Genomic DNA, 23606 nt, shown 5'->3' with positions numbered 1-23606 from the left:
CAAAAAGTGAGAAGAATGCATCCTCTAAACTAAACAGTCTAAATTACAGCTTCAGTCTGGGTCCTAGAACAGAGATTAAGGAAAAGTCCTAGAGGGATGGTACAGAACTATTTCAGAGTAACAGTTGTAACCTACTGATGGTAACAGAGCTAGCAAGTAGTGGATGGAGCTCAGACTCAAAAGGCAAATGCCAACCGTCACACAATGCTACACAGTAATAACAACTAGAGACACTATCAGATAGTATGAAAATGTTTTTGGAAATAACAGTAACAGAGTATCATAAATGAACTTAAATATCTTCTTCTTGTCTAAAACTCCATCTAATATATGAAGTTTTACTCCAACTTTCTTGACTGATGGTCCCCCAGCCTCTGCTATAACACTTCTAAGAGTTCACAACCTTTAAAAGCTGCCCCATTAGTGAAATTGGGGCAGGAATTGAAAGTTCCCTTTAAAGTCTGACCAATGGTTCTAAAATTTCGTTGTCTTGGTATATCAGAATCGACTCTTAAAATGCTTAAAATGTGTTAAAAGGACTCCTTTCCTTCAACTAGCTAGACCCCTTCCCACTCCTGATCCTTCTCAAGCATTCTGCAGTTCATAGTACTCAGAAGTGAATGAAATAATCTAGATATGGTGTGACTAGTCCCAAACACAGCAGTATTACTATCCCTCCTAATATGAACATATTTTTACCAATATAACCTAAAAAGTCATTCACATTTTAGGTTTGTTTTATTTGGACAAGAGGGGATGTATGATATGTGTTATTCTTTCGTTTCAGCAGGGAGGGGGCTGCATCCACATCATCCTGTTGCTTATGTTAACTAAAACCGTTACTCTATCTTTTTCACATAAACAGCTACAGTATAAAGTCAAACCACCTTATCCTCGAATACAATTTTTGTTAATTTAAAAGTAGAACTTAACGTTTCATGCCACTAAACTTCATATTTTTCAGCTCTTCATTCCAGCCTTTCAAATCCCTTTTGAAAAACTGTTTCCTATACCCCTCTATCGTACAATTATCACAAAATGCGGTATATCATTGATTTTCCAGTTTATGTCCTCTCATAGACTTTGAGTTTTTCAAGGATAAATACTTATTTCCATATCCCCTATGCAAGTATAGTTAATGACACCAAGTAAGTGCCCAACAGATGATATGAATTCCTCTTCATCATCTTAATACACCCTTTCCAGTTCTGTGCCATATATAAAATCTGAGAATTGTGACCTTAAATATTCACCCAAGTCATCCTTAAGAACTTGGAATATGACAATGTCAACTCTCTAGGGCCCTGAGCATATCATAAGAGATTCTCCTCCAAGTAACAATAAAATTTAAGGCTACAAATAAGATTATTCAATATTTGCGATTAAGATGTCTCTTTTCTTAAGGATTCCCTTTTCTCCTAGGATGCTCTTTTCTCCTAGGATGCCCTTTTCTCCTAGGATGCTCTTTTCTCCTAGGATTCCCCAGTCTTTTTTGTTGTTGTTCTTTGTTTTTATGAGACAGAGTCTCACTCTGTCGCCCAGGCTGGAGTGCAATGGCACGATCTCAGCAACCTGTGCCTCCTGGGTTCAAGCGATTCTCCTGCCTCAGCCTCCCAAGTAGCTGGGACTACAGGTGCATGTCACCACGCTCAGCTAATTTTTTGTATTTTTAGTAGAGACAGTGTTTCACTGTGTTAGCCAGGATGGTCTCGATCTCCTGACCTCATGATCCACCCACCTCGGTCTCCCAAAGTGCTGGGATTACAGGTGTGAGCCATCGCACCCAGCCTGATTCCCCTATCTTAAGGTAAAAATAAACATCTTCCAGAGGGCACAAGAAAATTAAGGTTATCATATTTCAGTCCTGACTGATAAGTTTTAGACAGAAACAAGTTTTTAAAAAGATGTACACAAAAGTTCTAAAAGTCCTAGGTGGCCAGGCACGGTGGCTCACACCTGTAATCTCAATACTTTGGGAGGCCACGGCGGGCAGATCACCTGAGGCCAGGAGTTCAAGACCAGTCCGGCCAACATGGTGAAACCCTGTCTCCACTAAAAACATAAAAATTAACCAGGCATGGTGGTGGGCACCTGTAATCCCAGCTACTCAGGAGACTGAAGCAGGAAAATAACTTGAACACCGGGGGGCCGAGGTTGTAGTGAGCAGAGATCGCATCACTGCACTCCAGCCTGCACGACAGAGAAAAACTCCGTCGTCTTAAAAAAAAAAAAAAAAAAAAAAAAAAAAAGCCCTAGGAATGATTCCTTACAGAGAAATGTTAAAAAGAAAAAAATAGGTTACAGCAAAAAGTTATTCAAGTCTTGCAATGACAGCTTGCCTAAATATTTTTTAAAATTCCATCAGAAGCCTATTAATGATAGCAACCCTTTCTTTTCTACACAGAATGGAACACTTTCACTTAATTATTCTACTAGTTATAGATAAGAGAAACAATTTCACAACAAAAGCATCCTTTAGTCTATGTAAAGTAAAACTGCTAACTTTCCATAAAACTTAGAGATCATTATGATCATTATCTTCAGAACAGATTATTATGATTAAAATTTAAGTTTTATGATTTAAAGTAACATTTACAAAGTTACTACAGTAGCAAAAGCAAGTTTAAAAAAATGTTTTGGCTGGGCACGGTGGCTCACGCCTATAATCCCAGCACTTTGGGAAGCCGAGGTGGGCAGATCGCCTTAGGTCAGGAGGTCGAGACCAGCCTGGCCAACATGGTGAAACACCGTCTCTACTAAAAATACAAAAATTGGCCGGGTGTGGTGGTGGGCACCTGTAATTCCAGCTACTCAGGAGGCTGAGGCAGGAGAATTGCTCAAACCCGGGGCAGGGGGCGGGGGGCTGGGTGGGCGCAGAGGTTGCAGTGAGCTTCACTCCACTTCACTCCAGCCTGGGGGAAACAGAGAGACTCTGCCTCAAAAAAAAAAAAAAAACAAAAAGAAAGAAAGAAAATGTTTTTATTTTCTTTCAAAAATTCCGTTAATGTGCATAAAAATACCTATTAAAGGTGAGGCCCATGAAAAAATATTACACATTCTTCCTGAAATTTATGGAAGAGAAGGAAAATGAGCTACTCACAAAACTCTGAGGCCAAAAACCCAGACTATACTTTTTAGCATCCATTTTAACATATCCAGAACATTAACCAAAAAAGCAAAAAGCAAAAAAAAAAAAAAAAGAATAGTAAAGTTACAGATAAGAACCAATTTTTTTAAAATGCACAAAAATAGAAAAACAAAGTTTAGCTATCTACAACTTACTCTGTCAAAAAGAAAAAAAAGTTTAACTGTCCATGTCTAAAGGACAATTCATAAACTAGCCAAAAGAAGAAATGATCTGTGGTTATGGTTTTTTTAGAAAAAGTCTTCTATCTTTTGTGGACATTAGAAAGTGAAATAAAATATGAGTTTATCATAATCAGTCAAAAAGAACAATTACTGAAAACTCATTCTTAATACCATTCCTTGAACATATACCTAATCAAATTCCAGAGTACTTCTCCAACTACTCAATGCAGTCAATGTTCTTAAAAGTTAAAAATAAAAGTTACTTTACTTCCTGTAATCCCAGCACTTTGGGAGGCTACTCAGGAGGCGAGGTGGGAGGATGGCTCGAGCCCAGCAGATCAAGCCTCTAGCCTGGGTGAAAGAGCATGACCCTGTCTAAAAATAAAAATTAAAATTAAAAAAATTAATTTATTTTTTAAAAAAGGAAAAAAAAAAGTAGAGATAAACTCTATGACAGAAGAGAAACAGTATCACTGAATCCTAAGTCTAAAGCAATCCTGCTTTCATTCAGCTGTCTTCCTGAGTGATCTCATTCACTCGTAACTTCAAAACGTCATCTCTAAATTAACAATATCCAGGCCGGGCGCGGTGGCTCAAGCCTGTAATCCCAGCACTTTGGGAGGCTGAGACGGGCGGATCACGAGGTCAGGAGATCGAGACCATCCTGGCTAACACCGTGAAACCCCGTCTCTACTAAAAATACAAAAAACTAGCCGGGCGAGGTGGCGGGCGCCTGTAGTCCCAGCTACTCCGGAGGCTGAGGCAAGAGAATGGCGTAAACCCGGGAGGCGGAGCTTGCAGTGAGCTGAGATCCGGCCACTGCACTCCAGCCCGGGCTACAGAGCAAGACTCCGTCTCAAAAAAAAAAAAAAAAAAAAAACAAAAAAAAACAATATCCAAATCTTTATTTCCAGCCTAACCTCGGTCTCCTAAACTCCAAATCCATATCTACTAAACACCTCTCCTTTATGTCCCAGGAGTCATCAACTCAACATACTCAAACCTAACACATCAACTCTCTCCAAACCTTCCATCCACCTAATCACCCATCAATGCCAGAAGCTGCTACACCATCTTCTTGTTCACATCCAATCTATTTATTAAGTCCTGTCAATCTTAACACCTTAAAATGTCTTAGTCCCTATTACCACTCTAATTCAGAGTCTGCAAGAGACTCTTAACTTTTCTCCCTGCCTCCAATATTATCCTCTCCAAGTCATTCTCCTCACTATTGCCAGTGATCATTCTAAAATATAAATCTAATGATGTCACACTTGTGCTTAAACTTTTCCATGATCACCTACTGCACTCAGAGGTCCCAACTCCTTAGCATGACAACCATAATCAATCTTTTAACCAACTCTCCATCTTCCAGGAAGCTCTTCTCCCCTCTCCCATCCCAGCCTTTTACTAGCTAACTCCAACTCATTCAGTTCTCAACTCTGATGTCACAACCTTTGGGATATTTTCCTTAATCCACTACTAACATTAAAAAAATTTACCCTTTTATGTGCTCTCCTCTTTAACTCAGTTTACCACTCTCATGCCATATGTAGAAAGGCCCTGTTTACTTGTCAATTCTTGATCCAAAATATATGCTCTGTCTATAGAGACTGTCTTGTTCATCGTCAATAAATATGAGGAACAACGGTTTGGCACCTGTTAATTATTACAAACCATATTGGTAATGCAAACCTATTAGAAATTATACATGTAACCTCTCACAAATAAGGACATTATATAAATGTGCCCAGTGCCTACTGAGCATACTGGCATCCAAACTCAGCAATTAGTGTTCAAACAATAATGTTTTAGTTTTAAGGGCTAAACTGAAGTTTATACTTAATCCTACAAAGAATAAGAAGTTATAAAAACACTTTCAACTGCAGAAAATGTTAAAGGGAGGAAACAGACATATAAAAAAATCAATCTAAATGAAGAGTAAATAATTTGAAAGGGAATGTAAGATAGACCAATTTAGAGGCTGTTTTATGAATACCAAATTGACACTACAAGAGTCTGAAATAGTGATGGTAACAACCAAGAAGGAAAGGAAGGCATAACATTAAGAAGATTTGAAAAGACTTGAATGTGGAGGAAGTCTGTAGTTCAGATGATTCAGAAACAGGGAAGTCTTCTTTGAGTACACTAACTCAGTCAGGTTTCCTGGTTAATGTTCTTACAGAATTCTGTCCCTTTGCTTTATAGCATTCAACACAGTTTCAGACTCACATAGTTTCAAAGTGGAAAATTCTCGTAACAATCTGGCCCCAACTTCCCATAACTCTTTTACACAGATATCCACATGTGGACCTAGTAGCTGTTCTGCAAACATACCTCAGTGTTTTCTCTCCTCATTACCTTTGCTCATGCTGTTCCCCCTGCTTCAAAAAATATCCCAGTAATCCTTTACTACCTTTAAAATCCCCTTTTTAAATTTTCTTTTATTAAAGACAGGGTCTCACTCTGTCACCTAGGTTGGAATGCAGTAGCATGATCATGGCTCACTGCAGCCTTGACCTCCCAGGCTCAAGCAGCCCTCCCAACTCAGCCTCCCAAGTAGCTGCGACTACAGATTCACGTTGCTCCCCATGGCTAATTTTTGTTTTTTGTAGAGTTGGCCAAGCTGGTCTCGAACTCCAGGCCTCAAGTGTTCCGCCCCACCTCAGCTTCCCAAAGTGCTGGGGTTATAGGTGTGAGCCACTGTGCCTGGCCACCAACTTCCAAAACTCTTCTAAGGCCCAGTTTGAAATAAGCTTAGCCAGAAGTGACCTCTTCCTCTTATGAATACATTGTTAACTACTTAGATTTACATGGTTGTTTTGTTGGTATTGCTTTCTATTATCATTTATCATTATTCTCCTCAAAACAATGAAGCTGGCCGGGCGCAATGGCTCAAGCCTGTAATCCCAGCACTTTGGGAGGCCAAGGCAGGTAGATCACAAGGTCAGGAGTTCAAGACCAGCCTGGCCAAGATGGTGAAACCCCATCTCTGCTAAAAATACAAAAAATTAGCCAGGTGTGGTGGCACACGCCTGTAATCCCAGCTACTCAGGAGGCTGAGGCAGAGAACTGCTTAAACCTGGGGGGCAAATGTTGCAGTGAGTCAAGATCATGCCACTGCACTCTAGCCTGGGCGACAGAGTGAGACTCCATCAAAAAAAAAAAAAAAAAGAAAAAGAAAACAGGAATGAAGCAAACTCCCTGAGGTTAGCCACTCCGTGGAGGGAGGCAGGGGTGGGGGGCGGGGGTGAAAAGAAGGTCATTAATTCCAAGCACAAAGAACAGAAGAGAAAGCACCAGGAACTCAATGAAAAATAAGCCTCAACGTCTACTCCCTCTCCCAAAGGATTCTGACACTGGGTTCTACAGACCCCTACAATTGTCCTCCCACCTAATCCCCATTCTACTTATGGGCAGTAATATCTCTAGAAAAGTGCTGTCCAAAGGAAATACGATGTCAGCTGCAAATGTTGAGACACATACGTAATTTTAAACGTGCTACTAGCCACATTTTAAAAAGTAAAAAGGCCAGGCATGGTGGCTCACACCTGTAATCCTAATACTTTCAGAGGCTGAGATAGGACGATCACTTGAGCCCAGGAGCTCAAGACCAGCCTGGCCAACATAGTGAGACCACATTTCTATTTCAAAAACTTACAAGTAGGTAAAATTAATTTTAATGATATATATTTACTTAATCCAATAAGCCTAAAATATTATTTCAACATACAATCAATATCAATTATTAATGAGATATTTTCCATTATTTATTTCATACTATGTCTTCGAAATCCAGTACGTTTTACACTTACAGCAGATCTTAATTAGGACTAACCACATTTCAAGTTCTCAATATCCACACAGAACTAGTGGCTATAGTACTGGACAGCCCATCTTCTAGGTCATCCTGTCATTCACTGAGGTAAAGTTTTAGTACCTGCCTTGGCCATACAGGCTCCAACTTAACTCCTCATCATTACTTTCCCCCTCAGCTACCCACTCCATGGGCCACATCCTAGACCTTTTCCAGCAGAACCTGCACCACCTTCAAAATCACTAATTTGAACATTCCATTTTCCAACTACAACCTCCTTTTCTTACTTGCTTCACTGCAAGAATTCAATTTCATAAAGATGTCTAATTCACTGATGCTGTCATGCCCTATTCATTGGCCCCAAACACTCCTTTGCAAAATTCCCTTGTCCCTCCATGTAGTTCCCACTTTGTAGGAGAAAAGAATGCATGCACTCATGCAGATGGATGTTATTTTACATCCACAGTTGTCAATCTCAATGGGCACAGGCATCTCAATAACTTTCCAGTGAGTCAGCAATCAAACTTCCTACAATAACTCTTTCATATCTTTTCTTTGCTCCTCCCACATCTCCTTCCTTCAAAAACTACCTTTAGGAAGCATGTTTAAAACAAATGACTATTAAACTTTAACAATGCATTTAACACTGTTATTTCATATTCAAGAAAACATTTCCCAAAATAAAGTTTTTGCTAATTATATAAAACATCTGTTCTCTATAAAAATTCAAATATGAAAAGGTACAAGAGAACCAAACTATTTTTCATATACTTACAGGAGTACTAGAATGTAATTTCACAAAAGCAAAAACTATTTCATTCCCAAATGACGTGTGAGCATTTAACGCAGCTGATTTGGCACATAAATCAGCACTCACTTTTATTGATGGAATGACTGGATAAGAACCTTGCTTTAATGGCCGGGCGCGGTGGCTCAAGCCTGTAATCCCAGCACTTTGGGAGGCCGAGACGGGCGGATCACGAGGTCAGGAGATCGAGACCATCCTGGCTAGCACGGTGAAACCCCGTCTCTACTGAAAGATACAAAAAACTAGCCGGGCGCGGTGGCGGGCGCCTGTAGTCCCAACTACTTGGGAGGCTGAGGCAGGAGAATGGCGTGAACCCGGGAGGCGGAGCTTGCAGTGAGCTGAGATCCGGCCACTGCACTCCAGCCTGGGCGGCAGAGCGAGACTCCGTCTCAAAAAAAAAAAAAAAAAAAAAAAAAAAGAACCTTGCTTTAAGTAAATGTGATACCAAAGGCCAAACAGGCAAAAGGAAGGAGGAAGGGAGAGGAGGGGAGAATGCTTATTTGTTTGCAAGATTTAGCAGAGAATACCTATAGCTGCAAAGAATACTTATAGGCCAGTAAAGGAGTAACTATTTTTACGTTTTACTGAGAGTTTGTAAAATGTATCCATAAAAATAATGGACAAGGCCGGGTGCAGTGGCCCACGCCTATAATCCCAGCACTCTGGGAGGCTGAGGTGGGCAGATCATGAGGTCAGGAGTTCCAGACCAGCCTGGCCAACATGGTGAAACCCCATTTCTACTAAAAATACAAAAATTAGCTGGGCACAGTGGTGTGCGCCTGTAATCCCAGCTACTTGGGCAGCTGAGTCAGCAAAATGGCTTGAACCCAGGAGGTGGAGGTTGCAGTGAGCCGAGATTGTGCCACCGCACTCCAGCCTCGGTGACAGAGCAAGACTCCACCTCAAAAAAAAAAAAAAAGGACAAAAACATTTAAAGTGTAATACAGAATTTAATGGTCTATGATTCTGCCAAAAAGCTGGACTTTTCTCATAACTCTGATGATTTAACTTCTTCGTGGATGACAGCATGGACACATACAAACCTGAGCACTTTTCAAGACTTAACCCAGGTGAGAGGCGGTGGCTCATACCTGTAATCCCAGCACTTTGGGAGGCTGAGGTGGGCAGATCACCTGAGGTCATGAGTTCTAAACCAGCCTGGCCAACACGGCAAAACCCCTTCTCTACTAAAAATACAAAAATTGGCCAAGCATGGTGGCAGACGCCTGTAATCCCAGCTACTTGGGAGGCTGAGGGTGGCGAATCACTTGAACCCAGGAGGCAGAGGTTGCAGTGAGCCAAGATTGCGCCATTGTACTCCAACCTGGGTGACAGGAGTGCAAACTCAGTCGCAAAAAAAAAAGACTTAAGCCCGTGTAGATCACTGGGGTAATTAACTTAAGTCCCTTCTTCTACAAACATCATCAGATGTAATTACTGGAATCTATGAGCATGTATATTTGCCACGCTCTGTCCTTCAGGCTGGAGTACAGTGGCACAATCACAGCTCACTAGAGCCTCAACCTCAACCTCCTGGCTCAAGCGATCTTCCCACCTCAGCCTCCCGAGTAGCTGGGCCACAGGCACGTGCCTCAGTCAGCTAATTTTTATATTTTTTTGTAGAGACAGGTTTTCGCCGTATCGCTCAGGCTGGTCTCAAACTCCTGCACTCAAGCAATCTGCGCACCTCAGCCTCCCAAAGTGCTGGCACTACAGGTGTGAGCCACCACGTCCACCCTATACATATTTTCAGGTCTCCAAAACTTTCCTCTCCACTTTCTGCTATGGAGAAATGTCACCCAGAGGCTTACTGGAACAACTGAACCAGAGAGGCTCCAGACTCAGACCAGCAGGGAGCTAAAATCAATGGTGAGGCACAAGTCTAAACATGCGGAGATTAAGCAAAGTCTGCATACTCATAAGTGGGACACCCTTCTCCTGCCTTGTTCCCCAAACATTATCAGCCAGGTTAAGTAGCCTCAACAAGAGATTATAAAATTCCTCTCTGGAACAAATGGACAGACCTAGACCTACTCACACTTAAAAGACCATTAATCTTATTCCTGGGACTATCTAAATTCAGAGGTGAAGACTAATGGCAATTCTAAAATTCATGTTCTTTTCCCTGATCATGATTCAATTAGACACAAAATACTATACTTTTTTTAAAGGTCTTTAACCTTTAAGATGCTACCTGATTTTGAAATCACATATTAGAGTAACTTCTGGAACAAAAATATTCCTTTTCCAGTCTTACTCTGACACCCTGGGGAAAGATGTTTAAGGAACAGAGGCTGGAGTTTTTCACACACCACTCTAAAGAAATGCAGAAAGAAACTGAAAAGCATTCAGAGTCTTACAATTTCTAGGTCCTGTTTCATGTTTATCCCAAAAGGGAAAGGAAAAAAACAAAATAGGCAGAATGCAAATCAATCATATATATTTGGTAAGAGCTAAGCTCTGCTGGAGAGGAAATTATTGGCTAACATTAAGTTAGGGAATTTTTCATTTATTCATGTGATTCTTGTATTTTACTACAGAAAAAGCAATCAGGCCGGGCATGGTGGCTCACACCTGTAATCCCAGAACTTTGGAAGTCTGAGGCGGGTGGATGACCTGAGGTCAACAGTTCAAGACCAGCCTGGCCAACATGGTGAAACCCCGTCTCTACTAAAAACACAAATATTAGCTGAGCACAGTGGTGAGCATCTGTAATCCCAGCTACTCGGGAGGCTGAAGCAGGAGAATTGCTTGAATGCAGGAGGCGGAGTTTGTGGTGAGCCGAGATCATCTGGCCTGGGCAACAGAGTGAGACTCCATCTCAAAAAAAAAAAAAAAGAAAAAACCAAAAAACATAACCTTGAAAAAATAAAAAGTTATATATATTTCCCACACCATTACTGATTAAAAGTACTTCAAGCCAGGTGCGGTGGCTCAACACCTTGAATTCTAACACTTTTGGGAGGCTGAGGCATAAGGATCATGTGATTCTGAGAGTTTGAGAGCAGCCTGGGCAACATGGCAAGACCCCATCTCTATTAAAAAAAAAAAAGTTTTTAGTCAGCTGAGCATGGTGGCATGCACCTGAAGTCCTAGCTACTCAGGAGGCTGAGGTGGAAGGCTCACTTGAGCCCAGGAGTTCGAGGCTATAGTGAGCCATAATAATACCACTGCACTCCAGCCTGAGCAAGAGAGTGAGACCCTGCATCCAAAAAAAAAAAAAAAAAAAGTACTTCAAGCACATTCATTCAGTGCAATGCAAGCTATTACCGCTTAGCATTACTTAGAGAGATACAGGATCTAATTAAATAACCCTGCTTAGCAAACTGCCTTCTAAGAGGATCACTAGAAGTAAACTTTTTCTTTTTTTTTTTTTTTCTTGAGACAGGGTCTCACTCTGTCACCAAGTTAGAGTGCAGTGGATCTCAGTTCACTGCTACCTCCATCTCCCAGGATCAAGCAATCCTCCCACTTCAGCCTCCCAAGCAGTTGGAACCACAGGTGTGCATCAACATGCCCAGCTAATTTTTTGTATTTTGATAGAGATGTGGTTTTGCCATGTTGTCCAGGCTGGTCTGGAACTCCTGAGCTCAATCACTCTGCCTGCCTTGGCCTCCCAAAGCACTGGGATTACAGGTGTGAGCCACTGCTCCCAGCCTTATTTTTCTTTTTAAGTTACAAAAAATACCACGAGTGAGAAGGTGAAAGGGATCGTCCCATTTTAAATTATGCACTGCTGTACTGTAAATTTTAAATTTAAAAAAGATCAAGTTTTCAAAGTTTTTGCTCTTGGGACTCTTTTATACTCTTGAAAGTGGAGGACCGCTGCCCCCCCCCCAAAAAAACTTTATGTTGATTACATCTATCAATATTTACTGTATTTGCAGTTAAAGCAGAAAACTTTAAAATATTTGTCATTAAAAAAATAATAATAGCTGGGCAGGGTGGCTCACGCCTGTAATCCTAACACTTTGGGAGGCCGAGGCAGGCGATCACTCGAGCCCCCAACTTCAAGACCAGCCTGGGCAACATGGCAAAGCCCATCTCAAAAAATAAATTAATTAATTAATCCATTACTTGTTAACATACATCTTGTATTTAAAAAATATTTTTAATAAAAATTAGAGGACTATCCCAGTTTTACATTTTTGCAAATCTCTTTAACATCTAGCTTAATAAAGACATCCTGATTCTCACATCTACTTTCCCATTCAATCTGTGTATTAGATTACTTTGAAGAATATAAAGGAAGTCTAGCCTTATGAAGCTCTATAGAGTTTGGAAAAAATAGAGTATTTTTATTAAAATGCTCTAGCTTTTTCAGATAACTTTTGATATTCTTTGATCCTTCACTGAAACTCAACAAATGGCAGGTTCTTAAAGGCTGCTGCAATGCAGGAATCTGAAACCATATCAATGAATATTTCCCACTCTGATAAACTGAAATTCATTGGTCTATCTTCCATTTCCAATGGATCTTTTCATCCAGGCATGATTTTGTAATATCATGCATTGGTTATTTGGAAAATATTAGTTCACTGAGTTACGCAGTTCTTCCAAATGTTGACATATTTCACTATGCAACTTCAACATAACACATTCATTAATATCACACTGATCTTATCAAAAAAGTCAAGTATTGGGAAACTGTCAAGCTCACAGTGGCAAATACGTCTTCCAAAGTTCTATTTTCACTTGAAAGCTTAAATTTTATCATTAGTAACAAATATTGTCAGTTGTTTTCCTTGCAGTGACAGGCGCACTTTGTTTATTTTCATGAAAATGTATGCCAAATACCCAAGTCTGTATAACCGTACTTTGCCAGCCATTTTTTTCAAGTAAAAATGGTATTCCATTTAAAAAGCTCACAACTCAACTCCAGAAGTTCTTTTCCCTGAGTTAACCATCAGATTTGATATTCAATAAAGTGTTTTACAGGTACTTTTCATTTCATCATACAAAATATATTTTAAAATGTACTCAACGACTGAGATACAATAAAATTAGTAAGTTTTATTGTTTCATCAAGGACATAAAGTTTAACTGGCATGTTTTTTTAATTCCAAGTACATAGTGATGAACAACACAGCTACTAGCACGATTTAGTGCCACTGCCTTAATTTGTGCCAAGGTGCTGGCGGTTTTACCCACCAATGATTTTGCAAATGTTAGCACAGCAAATAATGCCTTACTATTATAAGGAAAATCATTTTGACCTGGAGAACATCCAGAAAAACTTCAGGAACCACCAGGGGCCTGAGAAACAGACTTTGAAAACCTCTGTAATAACCAATGCATTACTTGTATAATTTTTAAAAAGATAATTTTTACTAAACATTCCACTATAACAGAAATATTTAAATAAATATACACACACGTGATAATATACTAAAATCACCAATAACCCGGTACCTCATACACAGCAGATACCCAAAAATATAATAAATAACAGAATGTGATAATTCTTGAATAAATAACAATTACTGAGAATCTACTATAAGCCAGTTTCTGAGCCAGTTTTGTGCCTCTTCAGTCCCCTTCTTGGGTAACTTACAGAAGCCCATAGACCAGAATGATGATTTTAACATATGAGAAAAAATATTTACTCTGAAATCTTTCCAATCTTTAAGATTAGACTTGCATGACTGCAAGAAAAAGTCTTAAAATTCACCATAAAGCACAAGATAGCATGTTAAGTTCTATTTTAAGCACTATGCCATGAGCTTTTTTAAAAACAGGCTTGCTCACATTCAGAAACCCAAAGACAAAATGAAATGCTTTGGCTGTGCACTGCCAGAACCGCATAAAGACGCTGCATTCCATTTCTCCTCAAGCTATACAACCCTTACCTGTGATGTTTTCATTCCTATTGTTAAGTGAAACTCCAGCATTAATACTATAGAGGTTACATTAAATGTGGCAATTATCTTTTTAAAAAACCCAGTAGTGTATAGCAAAACCATCAAAACAAGTTCTTAAGAACTTTTAACCATATACATTGATAAATTCAAGCGGTAAATCTCTATAAACATACATATGGAATATTATGCACTGTTAAAAAGAATGAAACCATCTCATTGTTTGGACATGTCATGGAAAGAGCTTCACTATTTATTGTGAAAAAAAGCAAATTTTAGGATGTCATGTATAGTATGATCTCACTTATGGTTTTAGGAAAGATATTTATGTACATGTACATTCACTTAAGTTCCTTCTGTGTGTCTAGTTTTGTTCTCATCTAGACATACACACACACAATAAATTAAAAATATTATACAGACATACACATTTAAATGCCCATGCAGAGAAAAAAAGAATACAAGGCCAGACACAAAAAGCGACATATTTTTATTCCATTTATATTAAATGTCCAAAATAGGCAAGTCTACAGAGACTGAAAATAGATTATCAGTTGCCTAGGGCTAAGAGTGAGGTAAGGTTTAGGAAGGAGATTATGCTAAAAGGATGTAGTTGCTTTTTGAGGTGAAAAAATATTCTAGAACTGATTGTGGTTAATGGTTACACAACTTTGTGAATATACCAAAAACCACCTGATTGTGCACTTTAAATAGGTGAACTGTAATGGGATATGTTGATTTTATCTCAATAAGGCTGTTACCTCCCCCTGCCCACCCAAATAAGAATACACAGATATACACCAAAGTGATTGCCTCTAAGAATGAAGATGATGAGGTCTTTCCATTTTTACCCTATTTACGGTTAGATTATTACAATGAGAATTGTATTCATTTATTATCTCTATAACGTAAAATAATGTAAAAGGTAAATCTAAAACAGTCCTTCATAAATTATTCTGGATTTAATGTAATTCAAGTTCATCTAAGCAGCAACAAGAAAAAAGAGCGAAGATACGACCCTAAGAATATTTTCAATTTAGATAGTCTTACAAACAACAGCATCAGGCCCCACTCTCTGACAGAAACAAATCTTGAACATAATTTGTTCATCTGACACATGTATATTAAAAACACCTACTGTGTCCACAGAGTAGGGATGGGAGAATGGAGGGGGGTACAAACAGAACACAAGCCAACAAAAAGACGCAAACGAACAGCTCTGGCTTTAAGTTAAGGGCTTTTGCTATATAGCTGAAGAGACAAAACACACACACAAAGTGGACTGGGGTCAGACTATAGAAAATCTTGAATACTAGACTTAGAACTAAGACTTTATCCAGTTTTTGATGGAAAGCTATTCAAAGTTTTTATAGATAGGAGTGACAGAATGAAAGGAGTGTTTTGGTGAAATTAACCCAGCAACCAAAGGGGGGAAACTGAAAGCAGTGAATAGCAGAAAAGGTAAGAAAGAGATGAAGTTTTCAAAAATAGGAACATTTTACAACAGTCCTGTGAGAGTTACTGATACCTCCATTACTAATTAATGTTCAAAGGATTTTAATGTTTGTTTTGTCTGCTTGATCTAAGGAAAAGCTGAAAAAAAAGGTGGTTTCTTCATTTTGATGAATTTTAGAAGTTCATAGCTAAGACTGAAGATTTACCAGAAAACTCTGAAGGAACGTTTCTAGGGAATTATCTTTTCATGTGACACTACTGAAACCAAGAGTACAGGGAATCAAAAGTAACAGGTGTTGCACAATTTTTAACATGGAAGGGCAAGTATAGTCACAAACATCTAACAAAAAGTACAGTGGCAATTAGTACTACTTCTGAAATTGATAGTTAATGACAACTAAGTACTTAAAAATTGTCTCTACTGCCTATTTCAAAGAAATTCTAATGATAAAATGTTACATAAATGCAGATTTAGGTGAAGACCAAATTCTAAGGAATCAAATTTAGAGTACAATCAATTTCCTCAAGTTCCTTCCACATGCACTACTTTTCAGATGTTGCACAAACAGCATGTTAATTCACATATGCATTTACTAATCGGTTTAACTCCTAAAGGTTTTTACTAAAAATAAAAATGCTTTCATTGCCTATGTTAACTTTCTAAAACCAGATCCTGGGCCAGGCGCAGTGGCTCACGCCTATAATCCCGGCACCTTGGGAGGCCAAGGCAGGTGGATCACAAGGTCAAGAGATTGAGACCAACCTGGCCAACATGGTGAAACCCTGTCTCTACTAAAAATACAAAAATTAGCTGGACGTGGTGGCACCTGTCCATAATCCCAGCTACTTGGGAGGCTGAGGCAGGAGAATTGCTTGAACCTGGGAGGCAGAGGTTGCAGATCCTTGAAACAATGTTACCTCCCAATTTAATACTATGGCAACACTTTGTTTTGAGATTAAAAATATGAGTAAAGCAAAGTCTTATTTCCATTTTCTCTATATTAATGTTCAGTATAGTGTTTGGTTTTTGGGGGATTTTTTTTTTTTTTTTTTTTTTTTGAGACAGAGTCTTACTCTGTCACCCAGCCTGGAGTACAGGGGCACGATCTCGGCTCTCTGCAACCTCCACCTCCCAGGTTCAAGCAATTCTCCTGCCTTAGCCTCCTGAGTAGCTGAGATTACAGGTGCGCACCACCACGCCCAGCTAATTTTTGTATTTTTAGTAGTGACAGGGTTTCACCATGTTGGTCAGGCTGGTCTCGAACTCCTGACCTCGTGATCCGCCTGCCTTGGCTCCCAAAGTGCTGGGATTACCATGCCTGGCAATATTCAATATAGTTTTAAAATGCCAGTTAAGGCCGGGCGCCGTGGCTCAAGCCTGTAATCCCAGCACTTAGGGAGGCCGAGGTGGGCGGATCACGAGGTCAGGAGATCGAGACCATCCTGGCTAACACGGCGAAACCTCGTCTCTACTAAAAATACAAAAAACTAGCCGGGAGTGGTGGCAGGCACCTGTAGTCCCAGCTACTCGGGAGGCTGAGGCAGGAGAATCACTTGAACAAAGGAAGCAGAGATCGCAGTGAGCCAAGATCTCGCCATTGCACTCCAGCCTGGGCGACAGAGTGCGACTCCATCTCAAAAAAAAAAAAAAAATGCCAGTTAAAAACTGACAAGCATCGGCTAGGCGTGGTAGCTCACACCTGTAATCCCAGCACATTGGGAGGCCGAGGCAGGTGGATCACGAAGTCAGGAGATGGAGACTATCCTGGCTAACACGGTGAAACCCCGTCTCTACTAAAAATACAAAAAATTAGCTGGACGTGGTAGCTGGTGCCTGTAATCCCAGCTACTCAGGAGGCTGAGGAGAATGGCGTGAACACGGGAGGCGGAGCTTGCAGTGAGCTGAGACTGTGCGACTGCACTCCAGCCTGGGCCACAGAGCAAGACTCCGTCTCAAAAAAACAAACAAACAAAAAAAACTGATAAGCATCTAAATAAGATACAAAAACTTGCAATATTTGATCACTGTGATATAATTTCCAAAATCAAACATACTTGCATACTTGAAATTCTACTATTCATAGAATAGTATGAATAGATTATAAAATACTATTTCACAAGCAGTTTCATACTTTATCAAACATTCTGATGCCGAAGTAATGTTTGCTTACATTTTGTAAAACCTGTATCTGCCATCTTTTAATAATCTTATCTCACACATTACAGAAACATAAACAATAAAGCTATGACAATGAACAAACCAAGAATGACTAATTTATTTCTCTGAAAACATTTTATCTAACTTGCAGAGTGGGCGCAGTGGCACAGTGCCTCACACCTGTAAAAACCATTTGCAGGCTGAGCACAGTGGCAGAGTGCCTCACACCTGTAATCCCAACACTTTGGGAGGCCGAGGCAGCATTGCTTGAGGCCAGGAGTTTGAGACCAGCCTGGGCAACACAGCGAGACCCCTGTCTCTAGAAAAATAAAAGAAACATTTGTATTGCTTTCTTTTTTTTTTGAGACAGAATCTCACACTGTCGCCCAGGCTGGAGTCCAGTGGCACAATCTCGCTGCCACCTCTGTCTCCCAGGTTCAAGCAATTCTCCTGCCTCAGCCTCCTGAGTAGCTGAGATTACAGGCGCCCGCCACCATGCCCAGTTAATTGTTTGTATTTTTAGTAGAGATGGGGTTTCACTATGTTGGTCAGGCTGGTCTTGAACTCCTGACCTCGTGATCCACCCGCCTTGGCCTCCCAAGGTGTTGGGATTACAGGCATGAGCTGTGAGTCACGGTGTCCAGCCTGCACTGCTTTCTAAAGCACAAAAAAGATCTGTCATATCAATATATTTAGTTAAAATAAAACATCTGCAAACTTTGGTACAAGGCTGCAAAGACACTGCAAAAAAAGTAGAATAATCTAAGCCTGGCACGGTGGTTCACGCCTGTAATCCCAGCACTTTGGGAGGCCGAGATGGACGAATCACAAGGTCAGGAGATCGAGACCATCCTGACTAACACGGTGAAACCCCATCTCTACTAAAAAAATACAAAAAAATTAGCAGGGTGTAGTGGCGGGTGCCTATAGTCCCAGCTACTCCAGAGGTTTAGGCAGGAGAATGGTGTGAACCCGGCAGGTGGAGCTTGCAGTGAGTCAAGATCATGCCACTGCACCCCAGCCTGGGCAACAGAGCAAGACTCCGTCTCAAAATAACAAAACAAAAAAAAAAAGTAGACTAATCTGATAGGGACTATTTGAACAAAATACAATGTAAGCTTTCAATTGATCGTACAGCCCTGTATTTACTAATCTGGATAGACATGAAAATAGCAGATTATAAATAAAAAATAGTGTTGTATCTTTTTGTGATGAATATACATATACATATGCTCACAGAGAGAAAATCTAAATGCATAAATACCCAGATGTTAACCATGATATTTCTGAGTGTTGGGGTTACAGGTACTGTTTATTTTTCTGCTTACTTTTCAGATTCTCTGAAATTTTCCCAAGCAAAATGACACTTACAAAAATTAATGTGTATGATTCCAACTAAAACTCCAAACTTTTTGAAAGGAAGCTTGCAAAATGCCCTAGGAATATCCAAAAATACCCTAGCATAGAGCTTTCCCAAAAGGGAAAGTATCAGCAACAACATAAGTAGAAATTTTTGTGAACTGGGCACCCTAGAGGACTCCAGGTCTGCTGTAGTACCTTTAAGGAGGCCTACACAAGACGTAGGCTCAAGTCCCTGCCACTTTTATTTGTATGACCTTGCAATAGTCACTTACCCTTTCTGGGCTCACTTTCTCTATCTATAAAAAGGATTTAGTTATCACTCGCCTTTCCTACCTCAAAGAACTGCTGGAAAGATCAAAAGAGATAATGCAATATATTATGAACTGCAAAGTACTATATAAATAAGATATTATTATTCAAACATTAAAAAAGCAAGATGCTTCATGCCAGGGTCAAATACTTCAGAAAACACCACAGCCAACTCTATGAAGTAATGAATCAGTTTTTGGTCATTGTTTTTTAAAGGCTACATCTCATCATAAACACCCAGTTTTTCTGGGACTTGGATACTTTTTCCCAGTTCCCACTACAACCATTGGCCACTTTATTTTCTTATCCCTGGTTACCAGCAAGAAAGGGTACAAATTATACTAAACTCAAAAGCCTCAGCAAGAACCCTGGAGCAGCATGCTGATGGAGTTCACCAGGAGAAACCCAAGGTTAATCAGCTATGGACTCAAGCACTACTGCAATCAACAGGGATTACAAGAGACTCTTTGAAGAGAAAGACAATGCAATCGCCCAGGAGAAAATGGTGGATAAAAAGAAGGCAGTATTTCAAAACAATCATATGAAATACTTAGAAACTATACTGTAGTATTTTATAAACTATACTGTAGTGTTTTTTAAATACTGTTCATAAAAATAATGACATAAAACAAAAGCCATCTAAATGTGGCACTTGACAAAAGCAAGTTACAGAGATTCAAATCAAATCCATGAATAAACTGTCAGACGTACTTGCCTCTATCTGAAATAAAAGCAGACAAATTACAGCGTAAGGATCAAAATTAAGTGGCTATTTCTTGAAAATAAAGAGGCAGAAAAGAACAATAGAATTCACTGACACACTTATAGGAACTTTTATAATTATGGTTTCTCTTTCCATTTAATTTAATTATTTACTCCACTAAAATGACGATGAGCTTCTTCTCTCCCACTCTTCTTCCTGTAAATTAAAATGGCAATATAATTTGGTTTGAGTTTTACTCCAAAAAAAAAACCATATTTTTTTTAAAAGTACTTTAAGAGGAGCTGCATGAAGCTGTCAGCTTATTAACCACCAAGATCATCTGGCCATCACACCCTCCTGCTTCTAAGTTCCTAAAGATGACAAAATACCCTCCACATTCTTAAAATGTCATTTATGGGTATTCCCCTAATGAAAAATTAAGCCTTTCATAAACAAATGTGCATAGAGAATTCATTTTGATATGTATGATTCACAATCTAATTTTTATTGGCAATATCTTGAAGTGTTGCAGCTTGCGCAATTCCTACAGGGGATAAAGATCTATCCGTTTTTCCCATCTGATCTTTGCAGATTTCTTATAGATTTAAAAGGACTCACTAAAAAAGCCATGAGGAAAATAATTATGAATACACAGCAAAATGAAGTATGGGGCTGAAACCTAAGATAATGAAAAGTCACTGAATGTTATGCAAAGCTTCACAGTTGAAGTACTCTATTCCCATTTAAAATTTCAAAAAAACTAGATTTTCTTCTTCTTACTGATTTTTCGTATATTAGGAATGCATATTTACCTCCAAAAAATCACAAACAAAAAGCCTTCCGAAAATATCATTTCCAAAAGGAGTATCTGCCAAACCTTACTGCACAGAAAATTATATATACACATTCTTTTTTAACACATTCTCAAATAACTATGGTAGGCGTTCCTGAGATCACCTCCTCCACCCCCCAAAAAAAGAACAGCAAATCTAACCACAATAAAGTATTAACCAAATTTTTTTAATGCAGTTATCACCAGCTAAGCAATTTATCACACAGCTCCTCAAAGTCTCAGACACACACAATGACATACCAACATGTCAAAACAGTTATTATAATTTGAAAAATTATACAACAGGAACATAAAAGTAGAAAAAAAAAACTTCCTCTGGAAAAACTCAAGTAGATTTGGGAGAGAGCAAAAAACGAGACTAATTTTAGAAAAATAACATTTCTTCAAGTGTTTGGTGTTTATCTGATACTGGTTCACTTTCGTAAAGAGAAACTTTACCTAACAAGACTCACACCAGGGATCTGATCCATCCCCAAAGGCACTTTCTTAAAATGAGAAAGAACAAAGAAGGAAATCTCTCAGCATGTGCTTTCCATACTAGTTTCTTTGGACAGCATCAAGAGTGACAATATAGTCTGCACAAGCTTTTCGGCTTTATTCTATGGTCCATGTATAACAACTGATTAGCTATCATTCAAAAGAACTCCTAACAAAATAAATACTAGAAGGCAAAGATCACAGCAACATGATGACTCTATCATAAGAGAAAAATCATAGAAAACATGTCTTAAAGTTGTGTGCTTTTTTTTTATTTCAAGGGTTAACTATCTCCAAATATTCAAATTCCTAAGGCTTTCTCATTTCAGTCAATAGTTTGAAACTGGAGAAAACCCAAAACCATCCATTCTAAATCTGCTCTCCCTTAAATAAAGTTGTAATTATAAGTACATTTTAAAAGAATGACACTCAAAGCCAATACTTTAATACCTAAATCTTGGAGTGTAAACATTGTGAAGTTATTAGGAGAAAAGATCTTTCGGTGAGGATATTCCACAGGAAAAACTCTACAGAATCAAATCTGGCATTTGGTTGTTCCAGAAGTTGTCGTTTCATTATAACGGAGAAAAAAATTAAATAATTTGTATTAATTATAAAAAGAAGACTCTCTCCAAAGATTTACAATTGTATATCCCAATCTCCACTCTGACAGAGATGTCAGTTCTCTGGGTCGAGACATAACCAGCTGCTGGGTTCACACACACAGGAAGCCACAGAGAAGATCGCGTTCAGAGCCTCGAAATAATACGCGTTAGTTAAGAACTGCCTGCTACTAAACCAAAATTATTCAAACGGAGCCCCATTTGTCACAATCCAATCATAAGGGTTCCACCCCCCCTCCCCCAACTGCTTGTGTAGTGGTATATCTGCTTCGGTAAAGAAGCCATCATCAGGTAAAGATTGGGGTGGGAGAAAAGCGGGGAAAAGGGGGCACCCTTTCATCTAATTTCGTGAGGCGTGAGTAATTGGTACAGTTAAGAGGAACGTTCTATTTATCGGGGGTTAGAGTAGCATGAGGGGAGAATTTCGTTCAAATCAACATGGCCAGCAAGATGTCCCTACAAACAAAAGGCAATGGGGGGATATAAACACGAACCATTCACCTCCATCAGCTACAGCATCGCCATCATGGTGTGTGCAGAGACCCCCAAAGGCTCCTCTCACCCTCCACACCAGCCAAGGCAAGAGAAGGGAGAGAGGTAGCTACATCCCCCTCTCCCAACACTGCTTCCAAACACACACTCTTCGAGGGGGTTTCTCCCCTCGGCTGCCCGGAATCAGAGAGAGAGTAACGTCCCGCCCAGGCTGACTCTCCCCCGCTACCTCTCAGCCGAACCCCAATGCCGGCCCGGGGCTCGCTAAACTTTACCAGAGCTTCTCCCCCAGATCCCCACCCTATCGCCCCGGGATCGCGCTTCCCTCAAGCGGGGCACCCCAGGCGCTTCCTGAAAGCGAGCAGCCGGGGAGAGCCGAGTCCGGGGCGGGGGCGACAGGGATCCACGGAGGGGCGGGGCGGCCGGAGCCAAGTTCCCGGGGGTCTGAGAAGAGCGCCTGACAGGAGCCCGGGACTGCAAAGGAGGAAGAGGAAGCGGCCACGGGGAGCTTTCCCAATCCCCCCTACAAGAGCACCCTGCCCCCAGCCCCAGCTCCCCATGGGGGGCGGGGAGGCTAACTAGAAGGTGAAAAAGCCGAGCCCAGGAGACAGCTGCAGCCCCTACCTCCCGACTCCCTATCTCTTCCCCCGCCACCCCCGCCAGAGGCGCCCACAACAATAACACGCCGGGGACGACCCGTCAGCGCCCCCGAGGCACCCGGGGCCCGCGGCCCGCCGCAGGCGGGCCCCCTCTGCTGAGACCGGGCGCGCCTCTCTCCCTACAACTCCAGGCCCGGGTGGAGTCAGGCCCGAGCGGCCCCCCAGGGTCGGACCCATCCCCCCAGGCACCAGAGGCGCCGTCTCCGCGGCCGAATATTAGAAGTGAATTCGAGCTGCGCTTTACCTTTAGTTCCGCACTGTCCGCCATCTTGCGTCTGTCAGCGCAAGCGCAGTGAACCTCGCCGGGGGCCGCCGCTAGACCCGCCCCTCTAGCCGGCCTGGCCCCGCCCCGGCCCGCCCCTCCACCTTCCCAGCCCGCCTCTGGCCTCCGCCCCGCTTAGGGCGCTCGAAGCCCCGCCCCGGACACGTACAACTGCGAGACAGGCACGTTCTATTTAAATAATGGCGCCAAGCGGCGAGGTTTGACAGTTACTACCCCCTCGGCTTCCCAGCACCCCCATCCTCGCTCGGCCAGCGCCTCCCGGGAAGGGCAGGGGCGAGAGGGATGCTGGCCTGAGCCCCATCTCTCCGCGGTCCGTGGAACGCTTCTGCATAGCTTCGACGCCTACGGTCACAGAAACAATGCTGTCCTCCAACCCCTAATAAGCAAGGCTTTTTCAGCACCTGCTACTTGCGAGGCTACCAGTGGGCTAAAAATAGAAA

The 23606-nt window shown here is 40.8% G+C and overlaps 1 protein-coding gene across 4 annotated transcripts in view; it reads right to left on the bottom strand.

The window, feature by feature from the left end:
* The window catches only part of PIAS1 (protein inhibitor of activated STAT 1), a 140751-nt gene extending 117588 nt beyond the window's left edge, over positions 1-23163 (bottom strand). For 3 of the 4 annotated variants that reach the window (XM_045395639.3, XM_073996123.1, XM_073996124.1), the window contains exon 1: positions 23128-23163. In XM_045395639.3, the coding sequence (XP_045251574.1) occupies positions 23128-23151 (24 nt within the window). In that variant the 5' untranslated portion in view covers positions 23152-23163. Of the gene's footprint in view, positions 1-22233 lie in introns of all 4 variants that reach the window. The other variant, XM_065548108.2, reaches the window with a different exon arrangement.
* Positions 23164-23606: the final 443 nt, after the last annotated feature.

Source organism: Macaca fascicularis, chromosome 7 (genome assembly GCF_037993035.2).
Source record: "Macaca fascicularis isolate 582-1 chromosome 7, T2T-MFA8v1.1".
Lineage (NCBI taxonomy): Eukaryota > Metazoa > Chordata > Mammalia > Primates > Cercopithecidae > Macaca > Macaca fascicularis.
This window is presented reverse-complemented; position numbering and strand designations above follow the sequence as displayed.